At 38.3% G+C, this 19,627-nt stretch overlaps 1 protein-coding gene across 1 annotated transcript in view; it reads left to right on the top strand.

Annotated features, from left to right (window-relative positions):
* The window catches only part of LOC140246301 (striatin-interacting protein 1 homolog), a 38,053-nt gene continuing 18,426 nt past the window's right edge, over positions 1-19,627 (top strand). Inside the window, exons 1-10 of the mRNA XM_072325767.1 lie at positions 1-111; positions 7,030-7,099; positions 8,022-8,096; positions 8,736-8,867; positions 9,213-9,333; positions 10,183-10,251; positions 11,020-11,126; positions 11,879-12,006; positions 12,829-13,011; positions 18,677-18,843. Of these exons, the coding sequence (XP_072181868.1) occupies positions 7-111; positions 7,030-7,099; positions 8,022-8,096; positions 8,736-8,867; positions 9,213-9,333; positions 10,183-10,251; positions 11,020-11,126; positions 11,879-12,006; positions 12,829-13,011; positions 18,677-18,843 (1,157 nt within the window). The 5' untranslated portion in view covers positions 1-6. The remainder of the gene's footprint in view (positions 112-7,029; positions 7,100-8,021; positions 8,097-8,735; positions 8,868-9,212; positions 9,334-10,182; positions 10,252-11,019; positions 11,127-11,878; positions 12,007-12,828; positions 13,012-18,676; positions 18,844-19,627) is intronic.

A 19,627-nucleotide genomic window follows, 5' to 3' on the forward strand; every position in this document is an offset into this window, starting at 1 on the left:
ACAACCATGGCGTCAATGGACGTGCCCATGGCTGGTGGGCTAGCAGCGAAAAGAGGTGGAGGCTTACCTAAATTGCGGGAGCTTCTTCGTCGTCAGAGGCGTGATTCGGATGTAAGAGCATTTCTCTATCCATTTCCTTTTAGATATCACAGTTGTTGTGACGTAGAGTCCCAGGAAAACTTGCGCATATTGTGTTAGATCCCACAGCAGGACAGTGAAGATTATTACGTTGTCCCATATGTGTATAACTGTGTTAGCTACAATGTAGCATTCTGCAAAGAACCTGAAGTTGCTGTTGCCCTGAGCTTTAATTTAATCTGAGCTAAATTTAATCAAGTACTAAGCAGGCTCCCTAGCCTAGTCTATCATCTGCAAAATCGTGAAATAGGCACCACCACAGGGCGCGTGCGTATGTGCGTGAGCTAGCAGTAGCATATAGCCAGTAGGGTTGGACCTGTACCTAGACTCTACTACTAATCGACCGCCTAATGTTTATTTGCTTGATAAGAATATTTAACACTGAAATTCACGTAAAAAACTTGACCTACGTGATTGAGAAAATCCAGCTCTATCAAATGCCATTGTTCCCTTTTCGATTCGAAGTTTCAGTGCAAAAATATCGCCGACGAACTTGCGTGGCCTCGTTTCAGCTCCCCGCGGTAAATCGCGTTTTTAGGATCGACCGCTGATTTTGCATTGACAATGCACGTAAACCGAGTTGTATTGAACACCGTGTTGTACGAAGCTTTTTAGAAGCCTTTTAGAAACTTCCATAGACATTACATTGTGCTGTCATTACGATTCGGTGAAAATATTCATTCGAAATTTTGTCCTTGATTAAAACCATTAATGAACAGTGAATTATCGCGTTTTCCCACACCATCCTAATCTACATTCAAAGCCAATCCATTTTTATGTGCTTTGCGCGCAGAAAAGTGCGTACTAAGTGTTCAGTGCGCGAATTACTGTATACGCGGTCGGTTTCAATAAGGGTGGTCGATATGTAGTAGGGCTACTATACCAGTAGCAAGTAGCATGGTAAGTTAGGGTTTTTAATAATGGTTGAATTAATTTAGTCGAGGGACGTTAGTGACGAAAATTGATATTTAAAATTATAACCCCGGCACGGGGCACAGTACAGGTTGGGGTCGCTGTGCTGGTGTGGTTAGTGACGATAGTGCCATAGTGCAGTGGTTAGGAAGTCTTGGCACTGTCGATCTTAGTATAAATAACCGAGTCCATAGTGAGTGTATCTAAATTTAATTCTGCTGAGCTGAGATAGGCCTACCCACAGCACGGGTACAGGCCGGGACGCTGTAATCAGGGAACATGCTGGGGGTCGCTGTAACTTCAAAACACTACCCGAACGCTGAACGTGAAGCATTGGGCATAAGATTCTTACTGTGTACAAGGAGCGCCCCGGGGTTAGAGTCACTGGTGCATGATGCGGTTAAGATAGGCCTAGATTAGATAGGTAACATGTAGGAAGAAATGGATTAAAGGAACGAAAATAAAAAGAAGGAAGGACAAAAGATGCTATGCTACGGAAATCGACAATGCTGCTGTATCACTTGACCGAAAGATCGGTCTGTATCTGTCCGTCGGGGAATGTTCCGCGGAGACTGCGTCTGGCTTCACGGATCCCCTCCGTATACAGACCGAAGTCAATGATTGCGGCTCCTGTGTGGAGCAGTCGCGCACAGATCAAACGTTACGATAAACCAAATTTCAGACAGCTTTTTTACATTCAAACAAGTTTGACATGACATGACACATTATGTAGCAATATTTGGGATAAATTTCTCAATTGTGCAATCGAAATACTCACATAAACTCGGTTATAACGCAGAAATTTTATCGATATCGCAACATCGCCGTTCGCAAGCTGTAAGTCGCCATTTTGAATCTGTAAGCCAATCACATGCGAGGTACGTGTTTTAGTAAAACAAACACGTAGAAACTACCTCGCATGTGATTGGCTAATAGATTCATAGTGTATGTTTCTGCAGTTTGAATGTGACGACGCGACAGGCTGTGTTTTACGTTGGGAATTATACTAAAATGTTGGATTATTCATTAATCTGGTGAGTGTAATGTATTCTTAAAAAGCTAATTTCACTATACAAGCTTAAATTTGCCAACCTAGGGCTGTGAATTAGACGCAATCGAGAAGGGTGAGGTACCTCACCCAATTTTCCATAGAGACAGTGGTTAAGAACATCCACACAGCAATGGGTACTGCAACCTTCCGTCTGTCTACGGAGGACAGCGTTAATGGCAAAATGTAAAAGAGTCCTCCGGACAGACGGATCTTTCTGTCTACTGTATCAGTATCAGTCATGAATATGACACTAAATGCCGATTGGTGGAGTTGCATTTACTTAATTACAGTGCAGAACTGCAAGAAAGCCCAACTGTTGAATGTCACACACAGTGCACAATGCCACATGGGGTTGAATTGACGAATATACTCTATTCATGTAACTGGTAAGCCAGTGTAATATTTTGTAGACCTACATACAGTTAAACTCGCATAAGTCGATCTTCTCGGGACTGAGCAATACACATCGACTTAGGCGAGTTTCGACTTGTACGTAAGTCGAAAAAATCGACTTAAAGTTACACCACACGTACATATGTATAATGTACATGTATGTTGTCTACTCTGGAGCCGAGAGCTGGAGCGGTGTGCCCGATATTTGCCCTTCAGCAAGACACTTTATCCACATTGATGCAGGCCAGGGCTCCACACTAACTTTTATTTTGGTGGCCCCAAAATGATTGATTTTTATTTTTGGTGGCCCGAACAAAAAAAAAAAAAAAAACAAGCAAAACTAAATCGGTCCTACGTTCGGTCCGAAAGTTACCGTAATTTATTTCTGATTGTAAAAGCAATCATCCACCATTTACAAGTATTTTAACACCTTCCGGCGCCGAATGTTGCCGTTAATCATTTTCAAATGTAAAAACAAGCAACCGACATTCATTCTAGGATCTTACGGAGCTGAATATCATCCTTATTCATTACCGAACGTGAAAGCAAACATCCGTTTTTTATTTCATCATCTAAATGAGCCGATTGATACCGTTAATCATTTCCAAATGTAAAAGAAACAATCTGTTACTTATTTTAGCATCGTACGGAGCAGAATATTACCGTTATTCGATCTCCAAATTCAAAAGCAAACACCCGACATTTATTTTATGATCGTAAGGAGCCGAATAATACTGCTGTCCACTTCCGAAAGTGAAATGAATCATCTGACATTTATTTTGGCATCTTCAGGAGTCGAATGTTACATGCTATTTACTTTCGAATGTAAAAGCGAACTTTCGGCAATTATTTCATCATCGCACTGAGTTGAATACTATAGTTATTCATTTCCGAACGCCAAAGCAAACATTCAACATTTATTTTAGCATCTTCCGGAGCTGAATGTTACTGCTATTTACTTTCGAACATAAAAGCAAACATAAGACATTCATTTTATCATCGGACGGAGTTGAATACTATTGTTATTCATTTCCGAACGTTAAAGCAAATATCAAACATTAACTTTACCATCAAATACAGCTAAATGTTACTGTTATTCATTTCGAAATTTAAAAGCAAACATCCGACAGTTATTTAGCATCGTATGGAGAAGAATATTACTGCTATTCACTTCCGAACGTAAAAACAATCATCTGACATTTATTTTAGCATCTTCTGGGGCCGAATGTTATTGCTATTTACTTTCGAAAGTAAAAGCAAACACCCGACATTTATCTCATCGTCGTACGAAGTTGATTATTATTGTTATTCATTTCCGAACGTCAGAGGGATAATTCGACATTTACTTTAGCATCTTCCGGAGCTGAATGTTAATGTTATTTACTTTCGAACGTAAAAGTAAACATCCGACATTTATTTCATCATCGTACGAAGTTGATTATTGTTGTTATTCATTTCCGAACGTCAAAGGGATAATTCGACATTTACTTTAGCATCTTCCGGAGCTGAATGTAATTGTTATTTACTTTCGAACGTAAAAGTAAACATCCGGCATTTATTTTATCATCGTATGGAGTTGAATATCATTATTTTTCATATCCGAACGTCAAAGCAAACATTCGACATTTATTTCAGCATCTTCCGGATACTTTTTTTTATCCTTATTCATTTCCGAACGCAAAATCAAATCTCTGACATTCCAAAAGTATAAGCAAACATCCGACATTTATTTTAGTATTATACGGAATCGAATATTACCGTTATTCATTTCCAAAATTAAAAGAGCAAACATCTGACATTTATTCAGCATCTTATGGAACCGATTGTTACCGCTTCATTTCCAAACTGAAGGCAAACATTCGGCTTTTTTTGGTGGCCCGGCGTGCGTTTTTGGTGACCCCGGTCGCAAATTAACCATTCGCGAAATCGTGATTCGATTCGCGAAAAGACTCCGCTAAATATAAGGCATAGATCGCTACACTCGGCAGGGACTACGTCGTCCTTTCACCAGGTCTCGTTACAAAACCAAAATCTCGCGTGAGTTCTTGCGTTACCTATCGTTAATGTTAACGAAACATCGTTAATTTGCGCTAGGGATCGTTACTCATCGTTGCTACAAACGTTAATTTTCCCGATTGTTAGTTTGCGTTACTAACGATTCAGGTGAAACCGCTTGCGTTAATGAAACGTTAATGTTTATTTGCGCAGTTTCTTTTGGTATATACTGTATGTAAACAAAAACTGGCGTCTCGTGATTTTGACAGTGATTTATTACACAATAAAATCTTATTCGACTTAGGCACAGTGAATTCAATGGTTTTTCCGTGAAAGTGTTCTTGGAATTTCATCGACTTAAGCGAGTATTCGACTTAAAAAATTCGACTTATGAGTGAATTAATACACGTAAGTCAATGGGGAAAAATCGGGACTTTTTAAAATTATCGACTTGCGCGATTATTCGACATATGCGATGTCGACTTAGGCGAGTTTAACTGTATATTACTACAGACAGACAGTGGTGGGGCCTATTTAAAAAAAAAAGAAAGAAAAAAAAAAAACAAAAACGAGGGAGCGCACGCACTGACCAAGGAATTGATGGCTGGCAATCTACTGTATGTGCATGTATGTTCATGTTATATGATGCATCACGCATTACCCCAGGGTACTGTAGTACCCCGGGTAACCGCGTTGTGTAGCGCCACCTCACGTCCACTCGAGGACAGCCAGAGAAAAATGCATGCACTGTGTGTGCGTGTACATAGTCATTCCCATGCCACTGCATGTTATACTATGCGTGCATGGAAGCTGCGATACCACTAGCGTGTGCTTCAGTACAGTGCAGTGCAGTAGCTAGCACGCGCTAGCTCCAGCACCAAAATAATTTCCTCTTTTTGGCACCCAGTGTACAACCTTTTTAAAAAAATAAATAATTCAACAAAATGGCTGATTTTTGTTTGGTACCCCGGCATATCATTTATGTCATCATATTTTGTAATTCATATACCATCATGATTTTTTGTTGTTGTTGTTGCTAAATCCATGTGTATAGACAGAAACTTATGTTTCATTAAGATACAATATATAATATCATATCATGTACAAGTGTAGACTAACTGCTGAGAGTCTACAGTACAGTACATATTTAACCTTTGTATTCACAAAATGGGAACTGAACTATAGCCTAGGTAGAGCAGAAGATTTCTGAGCATTATTACCTTTGAACATTATGATTAATAAAGCATTGTGACGTGGTACAGTAGTATGGCGCGTAGATTACTGCATTTAAAGGGTGTGTACAGTTTTGGTCGAGGTGAGGATTTAGCTTTTAACGTTTTGCGAGATATTCAGAAACCACTCTATGAGATGTCGAAGAGCATGCAGATCTAAGGGGTATCAAAAGTTTATTTGATGAAAATAGGTTTTGGAATGGCTGAGATATCCAAAAACAAGGTGAAACAAAGAGATCCTAATAAAGTTGTGGCATGTCGCCTTTTATTATTAGCACTTTTTTGGATATCTCAGCCATTTGAAAACCAATTTTCATCAAATAAACGTTGAATCCTTCTTAAAATTACATGCTCTTTCATATTTCATAAGAGGCTTTTCATTATCTCACTTAGGAATGTTCAAAACATGAATCCCCACCTCAACCAGTACTGTACAGTCCCTTTAAGATTGGGAGTCAAGTGCATTTGAACAGTGTGCTGTCATCTGCTGTTCAATGACTCTACAGGATCCAGGCAAAATGATTCAAAAAAAAAAAAGAAAAAAAAAATTCCAAAATTTGTATACAGATGTATTAGCTCTCTTGCGGGTCCGCCTCCACTGTGGGCTATGTATGCCCTCTTGTGCCTATAAAATCTCTTTGATTAAGAATAAAGTCCCATAAGTCACCAAGGTACATCTTACATCTGGAAGTAGATTTTGAACAAACACACTATAATGCCATATCATCATTCAGAAAAATACTTATAGTAGCTGTCGATATTCCATCAATCCCATCCCTGGTTCACCTCAGTTCGCTCTTGAGTGTAATAAACATGTACATGTATACAGTTTAGGATTCCATACTTAGACTGCCATTTGCATGTATGAGACATCATCTGGTGAGTTCACCTTGCCATGTGTGTTGGTCTTGTGATGTGCAAGTATTACCAACTGAATGGTAAACATTCGTGCTCAACACTACCACCCCCCCCCCCCCCCCAAGAATTTGTGGTTGTGATAGCATTGGCTGCAGTATCATGTGTTTGAGTGTCAAATGAAAGATCATGTCTTGAAGGTTTAACAAATGTTTACATTAAAACACACGTGATCAATAGCTCATGTAAATCCTGCACAGGAATGACAAGGATGAATTGCAGGGTATACGACAGTTAAACACTAGTTTAATGTTAGTAGTCTAATATGTTACGAGTCTGGAATTGAAATGTTGAAACTTTTGCTCTGTTTGAAGTGTGGTGGTTTCAGTGTTAACCAGTGTGCTCAAATATAGAAACAGATTTTCTCAGATGTTTCATTCTCTTTGTTCACAGGGTCAAAATGATACACCAGATCTTGACTTTGAATACAATGATGCTCACAAATACACAGCGGAAATTGCAGGTAAGAGTTACAGAATTGTACTGTGGCTGTGGTTTTTGAAGTGTGTACCACATACTCTTACAGACTGGGGATAAGTAACTAAGAATAACTAGTGTGGTAATTTTCTGTCATGCATTTGCAGCATAAGTCTCAGCAGATTGTCAAAAAACTGTCAGAATGGCAACAGTAGAGACAGCTGTAAATGCAATGTCAGAACAAATGCAATGTATGTGCCCATATGCGGCAGTGTCAGTAAATGAAGTAGATTATTTCATAATTGCTGTGCACAAGCTATCTGTGAGTGTAGCTATGCTAATTTGTATTTCCTGGGGATAATCATGGAGTAGGGATGACACATTTTCCAATTTCATGAAAACGTGCTGGTCTACTTGGTTTTTCAAAAAAAGGATCTTAACCCGGATACTGTAGGATGGACTTATTTTGCTATAACACACATTTCCCATAGACACCTGCCCGAGTACTCTTGGAACTTGTTTTCAATGGGTTAATTTCTACGTTATGATTAGACTTGTCAGATTATTTGCTATACTCTCTGCCACCACTTCATGTATGTATTCTTCCAATCTCAGTGTTAAACCTCATACATTTGGATTGTGTTTTGTTTGAATTATTGTTTAGTATTAAAGCAGGAAAGCAAGGTGTTCACAAGGAGTTTCATTATTGGTTATTAAACTTGAATTCAAATTTTCAAGTTTGTATGTCATGAATTATTATTATTTTGTAGGTTTATCACTATCACACTATATGCATGATAAATGCATTGTTGTGCATTGAAACTCTGCCATGAACCAAGGACATTGTAAGCTGTAAACATCCTCACTGACTGAAGAGGCTGAAAACAAAGATGATTAATGCATTCTTGAAGTAATACGGATAACCAACTTTACATAATGTATGTCCTTCTGCATCTGTTTCATATCAGAACTCTACAGCTACACAGAAGAGCCAGAATTTTCTCTTGGACAGAAGTGCTTTGAGGAAGACTTTCATTCATATGGTAAGTTTTATTCAGTTTGCTTTGCAAAACAACATAGATAATCATGTTGACGTGCAAATGTACATGCATGTAATCCTTCATTTGAAAGGTAATTTTTCGTGAGGTAAATATTTGAAAAATACCTAATCTTAAAGGTCCTGTTTACCATTGGGAGCAGAGATTTAAAAAATGTTCAGGTTATCACATTTAATGCATGTGTTGGTCAGTTGTATCACAAAACATCCTACCATATAAAAATTTTGCAATAAAGCCTAAAATATAAGGAGATATCACTATTTTTCTCAGTAAACCATAACTGTAGACGGTTTAGTCTAGAAACATTTTTATTATAACTATTGTTCACATTTTGTATATTCAACAATGCTTAACATTGATTATACTGATTAAACTTTTTACATTGGTTGTTTCTATCCCTAACTCACATTTTAGAACTATTTTGAAGCGCTAATGCTGGATTTTTGTTTCATGTGCAAATGGTAAATAATGCATGTAAATCCAAGAAGTTGTTTTACTTTCATTATTGTTAAAAATCAACATCATCACCATCATGAAAATTATGTAATGATAGTGGCAGTAAGAGATGTAGAAGTAGTAGTGGTGTTATCATGATGGCAATCATTATTGTGATTATTGATGCAGTGGACCAGAAGTGGAGTCAGCTGGATGAGAGTCGACAGGTGATGCACATCCTGCGCCTCCAGAACAGCCTGGAGTGTGCCAAGAGAGAGCAGAGGATGAAGACAGCGAGGGCGGTGCTCTACTTGGCACAGGGTATGATGTTCTGGTCTCTTTTCCAAGCGCTTTTTACTTTTTTTTCCCCTTCAAAATCTTTCGTGCCATACATTTGAATGGAAGCAGTATCACATTGAAAAGCTCAAAACAGGTAGTAGTAGACAGATTACTTGTTTGTGTGTGTTTGTTAAGGTTACTATGCATACATCAGCATTTAGAATAACATTAAAAAGATGGAAAAAAAATCACAAACATAAATCAGAAGCATATAATTGTGTTAAAAGCATACTCTTCTGTGCAACTAGCTGTGCTTCAATTCCATGTGTCATCTATGTAACTCAGTTGGCTTAGTTTGACGATTTCCCTTTCTAAACTGCTCTCTAGGTGTATTCAGTGAATGTTCGTCAGAGGATGACCAGGTCAAGTGGTGTCGCCACAACTGCTTCCTCCTGTATCGATGCGGAATCTTCACCACGTTTGTGGAGCTGCTGTGCATGGAGGCAGAGTAAGTAATCGGCAGATGGTTTGAAGGCTAGAGTTGCCTCTCCCTTGGCAGTGCTGCTGTAATTTTCCAAACATACCACTCTTCATCAACTTTCTTGAGTCTAGTTGTGGATTTAGTGCCCGTATAATTTGTCAGGATAGGATGTGGATATTTTCAAAGAAGATAATTACACAAGAAGGATTGATTTCAGTGTGTTCCTGCTGAAGTAATGAAGAAGAATATTTTTTTCTTTTTCTTTTACATTTAAAGACTTCATTTCAACATTAGACTGCGTAAAACCTATTGGCATTATCTAATTCTGAATATGTTATACTACATTGTAGTATCAACGCTGATGTCATGTTTGTAGTTTTAACGCTGATGTCATGTTTGTAGTTTTCATGTGGTCAGAGTCAAAAGAGTATGAAGTGGAGTTTAAAACCTGATAATGTTGTGCAACGAAATTGTGAATTTATGCAGTTATCTGTGAGGTACAGGATTTTGTCCACTGCTGCGAAGACGGGCTAAAATTTGGCTGTCGACCTTTGCTGTTAAAATGGACAAGGTTATCAAATTACCAAGATAAAACTATAGATTTTCTCCCGCAGCAACAATGTTTCAAATTTTCATCTGTGATGACTTTAGTTGTCCCTGAGTGATGACAATGATTGGCTGCAAAGGGTCTTATTTTCTTTCCACTCTCTTGATACCCCTTACTTCAATGCCCGTTCATCTTTTAAGCTGTTCATGTAGAGATTTTAAAATATAGAGTTATGTCAAAGCTGGTGTTGCTAGAATGTGATTAGGCAGGTCTTTGGCACATTTTCAAGTTTCCATATGTGTGTGTTTGAAATGATCTTCTGTGAACAGGAATTCAGTGGCAGCATCGACAGCACTACGCAAACCTGCAGTGTCCATTATTGATAGCACAGATCTAAGGTGAGTAGAATCAGTTGCCAGTGTTTCATTTTGATATGTTCATGTTTCCTGAAAGTGTTGATCATCAAGGAAGGGGTTCATTATATAATTAATACCAAACTTTGCATCACATTTGCCGGGACAAAGTCTTGTTACCATTTCATTGTATGGTAAGAAATAAAACTGCCCCTTTATTTTACTCAAAATGCCGAAAACATTTTTGCAGTAGCAATAGAATCAGAAAAACAATAAGTCCTACACTGATTGGTGATAATTTGTCTAGCAGGCAAGGTGGCTGTTACCTGAAATAATAAAATACAGGCAGTATAACCAATGATGCAGACTCATCTGATCTTAGTGTGCCATAATCACTTTGATTAAATAAGGTAGAACTGCAGTGCATAAAGCATACAAAGCAGCTAATATGAACATCATCATTTAGGTCTTACCATATAGTTTCAGTGGATTTTTGTAGTAATGATGTGTATATCATGATATGTAATGGGAATCAGGAGATGTATGCCTGCTGGCATGCTGTGTGTTGCTAGATAAACAAGGTGTTTTTCAAATCATGTTTCAATATTGATATTGTGTAGGTGTGCTTTTGTGAGGTTTTGCTGATGCATCAATATATAAAGTGACGAGTAATGAATAAATTTGAATTATGTGGGTTTCTTATGCTTAGTAGTGCTTTGTGGCTCAGAAATGTTATCCAACAATGTTTTTTCTCTCGTTTATCCATGTGTTCCTTTCTCCCCTGCACTTCGATGTTAATCACCTTGTTTTCAGGGTTGTGTTGAGTGTCATTTACATCATGGTGGAGACCCTACGAATGCCAGCTGAAAAAGACACAGAAGAAATGAAGAAAGATGTCAGGAATTTCAAGGCCGAGCTAGGTGAGCTCCACTATTATTAGGTTATTCAAAAAAAAACAACAAAACAAAACAAAAACAAAAACAAAAAAAAAAACTCCAGAATTCTCTTTTGCTGAAGTAACTGATTATTTGATCATTTCACCATATCCTCCTGTAGTGTATAATATGATGTGTTTTCTCTTTGTGTGTGTTATTTTAACATGTTCATTGTGCTTTTATTATGCAAGTATCTAAAATGACTCCCCCCCCCCCCCCACAAGGCCTCTGAGCCTTTTCGCAAATTCTCTGCTTATTTCATGTTGATTTCCAAACAGAGGCTTAAGTTCACATTGTTAGAAAATGATGATGAATACTTTGTATGCATTATATTTGTTATGTAATCTTCATTTGAAACAGAAATGAACAAACAAAATACACTGTAGAAACAAACTAAATAAAAAGAAAATAAAAATGAATTATTTTTCAGTCATTTAATGGGAGCCTAGAGGCAGGTTAGTGTCAGAAATCCTTTACAGTCCACTGCAAAGAAGAAATTTGAGAGTTTTTGTGCATCATGCTACTGAGTAGAGATTAGAAAATAGAATTGCTCTGAAGAAGAGAAATCCTGATGTTGGTTCTGACCTAGAACTAGGAAAATAAATTGCATTCGGGTTGTTTGCGAGACGTCATCTGATGTCTTTGATGCTGCTATGAGTATGAAAACTCTCACTGCCAGTGCCGTAACAAATAAACAGTGGACTTACGGTCATCTCCACCTCTGTTCCTCTCCCCAGGTCAACCCATGAAGGAGGAGGAGTCTCTCGCCATCATTCTCTTCAACATGGTCACCAAGTTCTGCAGTGGACACGCCCCTCACTTCCCCATCAAGAAGATCCTGCTCCTGCTGTGGAAGACGATACTGGTATGTTGCATCCGTCAGCTGAAAGGATTTGTCACCTTTTGAACCTTTATTTTGTGATGCCCTGTCCCCTGTCCTGATAGGATACAATGGAGGTCCCATGTGTGAGAGAGTCACAACTCATGCATGTAAAAGATCCTGCTTCAGTTGTTCATCCATCACAAAATGCAGGGTGCATAACCCAGTGAAGTGGTCCATCGTATGTCCAAGTGGACCCCATGTAAGGCCAGCTAGTGCAACTGAACATAGGCTATCCAGCCATCTTCTCAGATGTAAAATGAAACTAACATACAAACGCACACCCTTACTGGGATGAACATGATGTGATGTGTTGATTAGGAGACCCCACTACAACAAATTGCATGCAGGCATATGAGTGAGATGGCTTGAGTAGCTATTGTTTGGTTGTATTTCTTTCCAAGAAAACAGTAAAGAGGCATTTTTTTTTTTTTTAACAGGAAAGTCTCTGCCGAGCACTGTAAATTAATCTTTTAGGGAGAGACATATGTTGAGTTAGCCACAGCACACACTCACACACACACAAACAAAAAAGAACAGAGAAGAAAAAAAGCGTATGTTGATTGTTCAACTGAGAAGAAAGATATGAAACTTTTACATTTTAAGATCCTGACATCAATACTTCATACAAACAGAAATATTCCAGGTTGTGCTGATCAATATTGAAAAGAGCTAGCAAGTTTGGCTGTACTATGTATATTTACCAAGGATATACAAGTTAATTTTGCTAGGGGGAGGGGGGTTGATTTTCCTCACAAGAGGGTATGGTTGATTTGTGGCGTGTTTTTATTGTCTTTCAAAATGCAGTTCTCGTTGGGTGGCCTGACGGACTACGCGGATATGAAGCAATCGGCAAGGAAGGCCGCGGGGCTCCCAGCAGTGCGGGAAGACACAGTGGCAATCGCCAAGACTATGAGGGCCTCCTCCCCTCCCATGGCTGCTGCCGAGGTCTTTGACCCCCAGCGGAGGTCGACAAGGCAGAACAGAAGGGTAACACAGCTGTTGAAGAAATAGTTGTCCCATTTGAGCCATTTTACAGTCACTCTTGTGAGAGTTATCTCGAGCAGGATTGAATTTATGCTGGTGGCTGAAGTATGCACAAGAAAATGATACTTATCTAGTGATTTATGCAGTCTAGAAAATGGACATCAAGAGGTCATAAAGACGTTATGGGTTATGTTTTTTTAGGATCAAAGCCCCCAAAAATGAGTAGAATCATCATGCATACTTGTTTCTATCATGTGAAAAACAAAGGATTTATGTACATTATCAATCCCTCAGTCATTATAATATGATTGCTAATTTTTATTTCTAAAAAAAAAACCCCAAAACAAACAAACACACACACATTAAAATGCCAGAAGAACAAAGAGTAGAAAACATTAAAAGATAAAAGATGTGATATTAAATAAAATGAAAACCTGGAAACACTGCTTGTTCAGCAACAAAGACATATTCATGGATGTTGTAGACATTTCAAAAGTTTTCAGTCACATCATTTGTGTTCATATGATTGTATTCAAGTTGTATAGATTGTAATTTATTGCTATAGAAACACCCAAAATTTTGTGTTTGTTGAATATTAATCTCGTACACACGTTTACCCATTATTTCCTTGCTTAATTTTGCAATCTGTCACGTGTCTTAGAGTCAATCCAACAGAGCACAGGTTTCCCGAGTATGTCCCCAGCATTTCATTACTTAAACTGTCTTATCATCATTAACTGTGAAGCAAAGTTTGACATAGTCAGATGAGAGCTGAGGTAGACATCTAACAAGTCTTTGTTGTATCTTTCCTCTGTAGTTTTTCTTCTAATGAAAGCTTAAATGAACTTGAGGGGTGTTTGTGTTTAAGGCACTGCAGAGAGAATGCGAATTTAGAGGGGAACTTACCAAATTTAAAGAGGAACTTGGTAAATGAATGATTCAGTATTTCGGAAAAATGTAGGCACTTACCAGCATCACCCATTCTGCTCGTGAAAGAGCTGGCATATTAAATTTTTAGCATATTGTACACATAGAACTAGAAAGCACAGGGATGTAAAATGCATTGGTGACAGACTCCCATCGTATTCATTTATACATTGGGCTAATGTGGTAGTATAGTCTGCAGGCATCGGTGTATATGCAAGTTCATGCACTTTTTGGGAACATTTGTGAGGGAGGAGGGTTTCAACATCATGTTACGTCACAGCAGTAGTCTTAGCCCAAAACGTTCAAGGTGGTGGGACGTTTTCTGCATGACTTCCACCGGTGTGACTGGTCAATATATCACCGTGGCAACTGGTCAATATATCTTGACAGCATTAGGTCCTCAGTGCATGGCGCTCAAATGACTTAGACGTCTCACTTCAAAAAGCTGTAGAATAACTCCAAAAAAAAGTAGAAAAGAGAAAAGTTCCGCTGCCTCTGTCTAATTCCACCTCACTCTCTTCTGCTATCCTGTCCCCTGTCTGGCTTTCACTTCTTGTGGAAGTTGCGAGTGTTGTTGATTTCACTACATTGATATGTGATTGATGTTTTGTCTCATGACTCGTTTGTTTGTTTAACCATAATTTGCTAATTTCTTTACCCAAAGATCTAGCCTTATACTCGCATGGAAGTAGAATTTATCTAATGTAGAATATTAACCAATTGAATGGTTTAGTTGAATATCTACCGTGCTTGATTTTTATAACTAAACCCATCTAACTCACATTTGTTTGCTAAACCTGATAAAAAGATTCTGAACCAGATACTCTGCTATCTAGATAAATAACGGCTGGTGAAATCATTTAAGTTTCATGCTTTTTTTTAAAGATATATACACAAATATGAGCTATTTCCTTGCAGTAATGTTCACAGTTATAGTTCAATCCTCAAAGCTCAGACCGTCATGTTTTGAAGAATAATATTTTCTGAGCAACATCTTTCACTTTACAAGCAGTTATGTGAAATCTATTCCAAATAGGTACTTCATCTTACACTGTGATTCTTACCCCCAAGCTCTCCCATTTGTTATTCTTTTATATTTATTTCATATTTTCTTCATCTGATGGAAATGGTTCAAAAACAAATGCCCCGACCTCTCACCCCTGACCTGATTCTGCTGCCGATGCTGGTTACCCATCATCCATCACCGTGACCTACCCATGATTCCCTGTGCCTCTGACATCATTGCCTTCTCGTGTACGTTGAAGTCTTTTTATAAGTGGCCTTTACAGTAAAGTACCGTTTAGTTTCTCCTCCCTTGAATCAAATATTCCCATGTTTGTTTTCTCTATGACCTTTTCCTTGAAAGTCTCTATGTATATGTTCTAAAGAAGCCCTTATCTTGTTTTTTCTCTTTTTTTTTTGTCTCAAGTAAGTTCTTGTTATGTTTGCTCGTTTGTTGTTTGTTCAGTTCAGTGATGGTCAGACCTCTCTACATGCCAATGTACATTTTATTCATGTTTGTAATGCTATGCCCTTTAAAATGAAAAGAAACTGGACTACCAGTATTACCTCGCAAACAGGCAAGTTATATGAACAAACACACAAAGCATTTAATAATCGCATTGATCACATACTCGGACAGATGGAGCAATTGCACAAATGTTTACTGTATAATCACGATAGCACAAGAAATTTATCACAGCCTACCTGTCTAGTTATTTAAGTATAGACATTATCAAAATCATTGTGCATTGCCTCCAAACAGCAAAGTTCTAGGGTAAATATTCATTATCAAAGTGAAAGTTTAATGCAGTCGGGTTGTGAAGGCAGTCCTGGTGATCACGGTACCTGAGTGACTGGAATGAAGACTAGTCTAAAATTCACACATTTTTCAACAAACTACATGTATGAGCGAATTCCCATATAGACAAAACCTTACTGTTTCACTTGGGACATCAGAGATTGATGAAACAAAACTTGTGTAATTCAGACTGTAATTCAGGTAGTGTGGTGTCACCTTACATGTGTACATTTACTACAATAGATCTATAATTTTTAATTCCATCCATGTGAAATATTCTAAAAGCATGAATAGTGCAAAAGCACTTTTTTTTCCACAGTCAGTGCATGGTCACCATGACCTTTGATGCAGCATGATGTTGCTACAAACAAGTGTGTAATGTTCCTCTTGTATACATTGTATGCATGCTAGTGAGTGGACTCTGCGTTCTGTGTATGTGTACGAGTACGACAGCTGCAGGAAATAATGAACTTGTATACTGCATGGCTGTGACCACGCTGCATGCATGCCACCATGCATGCGCGAATAAAACATGAGCATACAGTACATGTATCACTGCATTGCATGCATTTTATGTGGGGAAAGAAAACAGAAAGAATGGGCAAGCCTTGATTAGAAATCACGCACTCTGACATAATTGTGTTTCATCAGATGACACTCGATTGGTTGTACTGTAGAAGTGGACATTTTTAGCAAGAGTATTTTGGGTTTGTTGTTTTTTGTGCTGGACAGGTAAGATGAATTTTTCGTATCTTTGATTTAATGGACAGTCATGAAAATTGAGCAAGCACTTCAGACAGCTCATTGCTTCCACTGCAGTTAACCCGTTGAGGACGGACCGAGTTTACTTAAACATGCATTTCCCATCGACCCCTGCCCGAGTATACTAGGGACTCAACGGGTTAAGGGCTGTGGCAGCACATTCCACACTACTGTAAAAAGTTTCTTGTCCGCATTTATGATGGCCAAGTTACTCATGCTACAGAACTAGCAAATGTGAAGAAAATTACAAATAACGTAACAGTTATACCCTGACAATACCTACCTTGAGATCAAGATGGTATCACATATAACAAGCAAAATATCGGTTCTTGTGTATTTTTGTGTTACTTTCATGTCATATGATTTGGATGAAAATTTCCACATTTACAGTAATTCAATTGAACCAACAAATTTCCGTGCTCGCAGTAAGGATTGGGAGTTTGGATGTGTAAATTTGTCATTAATTCAACACTTCATTTAAATGAATATGGGGATGTAAAAATCTCTTACTCAACTGGATTGCCTTATAGTGTAGGCACACGATTAAAAGTGGTGACTTGTCTCTTTAACTCTTAATTTGTGTATACAAGAATTGCATTAAAACAGCTTTCAGATCAGCCCACCACATGTAATCATGTCAATTAAGCCTTTAATTAAGAGAGTTTATATACAGGATAATCGTTTTCTATCCATCAGCAAGAATATATCACATTCTTACTGTCTCTTACATGGCTACCCGTAAGGTAATGTGATGCAGTTGATGGCAGCTTGAGAAAGCATAGGTGTGTCCAATATCTCACCAGGAAGCAATTCTGTCTCTTGGTGCTTTTTTTTCTTTTTCTCATGGGTCATGAACTTCTGTATGACTGTTGAGGCAAAACATATATTCATGCAGTCCAGTATGCTACCTCTTTTCAAACTTTTCTATCCCGGCCATTTGGTACCTGTACATAATCCTGGGAATACAATCATCTCGGCTGCATCGACATAACATGGAGGCGCAGTATTATATGTAATCATTTGCATACTGCAGCTGTAAAGGCTGTGCCTCCCTGGTGCCTACAAACTGAGTAATTTCTCGTATATGCCTGTGTACATCATAAGAATCTGATGTGATATTTAAGGAGTTGATTGCTTTGCTGTCTTTATCAAATTCTGGCATGTCTTGTATTCAGTTATGCCATTTATTGCAGGATTTACATGTACATGTATTTGTTTGATAATTGCTATAAAGCCATTTTATTTTCTGCCCTATTATTTGTTTGTTTGTTTTTTTTCATTATTTTTTCAATGCTTTTTTTTTTCATCATTGGCAGCATGCAGAGACATGGGGCTTGCATGACAATTTTGTAAAACTAAAATTAGTGTATGTGCATGTTAAATTTAAAGTGTTAAGCCTTAAGCCCTAACAAGGGAAGGTTGCAGCATTTCCTATTAAAAGTACTTTAAAATTACTTCTTCATTTAAGTCATATCTTGCTAATGATCATTTTGTCATGTAATACTTGGCAGTCATGTGAGTGTCATTTGTTGTTACTGGGCAATAGGATCAAGAATGCTTGAGTTAATGTGAATAGCTGTATGCTACCTATATATTTAAAGGGGTTGTTGGGTTCTATGTTAATTGCAAAGTGGTAAACTTTTTTTCCTTCATTGGGATGTATCATAAAACATAGCGACATTTTGAAGTTGCCACTAAGAAGTTCCATGTTTGCTCCAGTTAAGTAACTTCCATATTATGGTTTAGAAGATGTATCAAACTGAAGGTCAAGCGAGGAATAGAGTGAAAATGTTCCAAGAGCAGTGTCTGCTGCGTTGGGAGGAGAAAGTTTCATACTTGCCAACTAGTAAGATTTTATCAGATTCAGTAAGATTTTTTACGTTAAAAATAGCAAAATCAGATTTTCTGTCAGAGAAATCAGATTTTTAAAAAATATTTAGATATACCTTTCATGTGTATTTTCTGAAGATTTGACCGAAAGTAAGATTTTTAACTTCAGTTTGCATATAAAATAAGATTTTTGCAATCCACAAGTAAGATATTTCATCTTGAAATGTTGGCAGGTATGAAGTTTGTGTCAATATGTATTGAGATTGCTCAGGCAGTACAACCCTTCAAGTATAGACTCATTTCTTCTACCGCTGGCATCACAACCCGCCACAGGGATTGGTCAAGCAGAATGGCATTGATGAGCCCATGCCAGACGATCCGTCGAATCAGGAGAAGGACGAGGGCAATGGGAAAGAAGAGGGAAACAACGGGAGTGAGGAGGATGACGAGGGCAACGGACGACCCCCTGACACGCCAAGGGAGCCCAGGGTGTTACCATGGGTACCGAAAGTCAGGTGACAAAAAACAAAAACAAACAAACACAAATGGTGACCAGTGATGGCCTTCAGTCATAGTGTGTTTGTCTTTGGTTGTAATGATGGTGAGGGTGACAATCATGACAATGACAGTGCTGGTGGGCAGGATGATACCAAGGGTGATGGTGATGGTGGTGATGGTGGTGGTGGTGAAGGTGGTGATGGTGGTGATGTTGGCAGTGATAGTGATGATGGTGATGACGGTGGTGGTGGTGGTGGTGATGATTGTGATGATGGTGGTGGTAGGGATGATGGTGATGAGAGTGGTGGTGGTGGTGATGATGTGTAATCAGATAGTGATGGTGATGATGGTGATGATGATGATGATATTGATGATGATGATTGTGATGATGGTGGTGACAGTGATGATGGTGATAATTTCTGACCAGGATAGTGATGGTGATGATGGCAGTGGCAGTAAAGGTGATGACAATGATAAAGGTACAGGTAATGGTATTGTTAGTTTGTGTCATGATGAATGCCATAATGGATGGCAGTGGTGCTAATTTGCATTGTTCTGGTCATGATGATGATGGTATTGCAATGGTGGTGGTTTTAACTGTGGCTATGATAATGTTGGTGTTAATTTTGAATGATATGTTTAAAATAACGGTTGTCTGAGAATTATATTTTTGTTTTGATGCTAATGACCATTGATGATAATAATTGTGATTGATGCTTATTAGTGAGAATGATGTTTGATGTTTGAGTCACGGATGGAGAGTATTTCTGTAGTGTCGGAAGTCTGAAGGAATACTATACA

This window comes from Diadema setosum, chromosome 2, assembly GCF_964275005.1.
Source record: "Diadema setosum chromosome 2, eeDiaSeto1, whole genome shotgun sequence".
NCBI classification, from domain to species: Eukaryota; Metazoa; Echinodermata; class Echinoidea; order Diadematoida; family Diadematidae; genus Diadema; species Diadema setosum.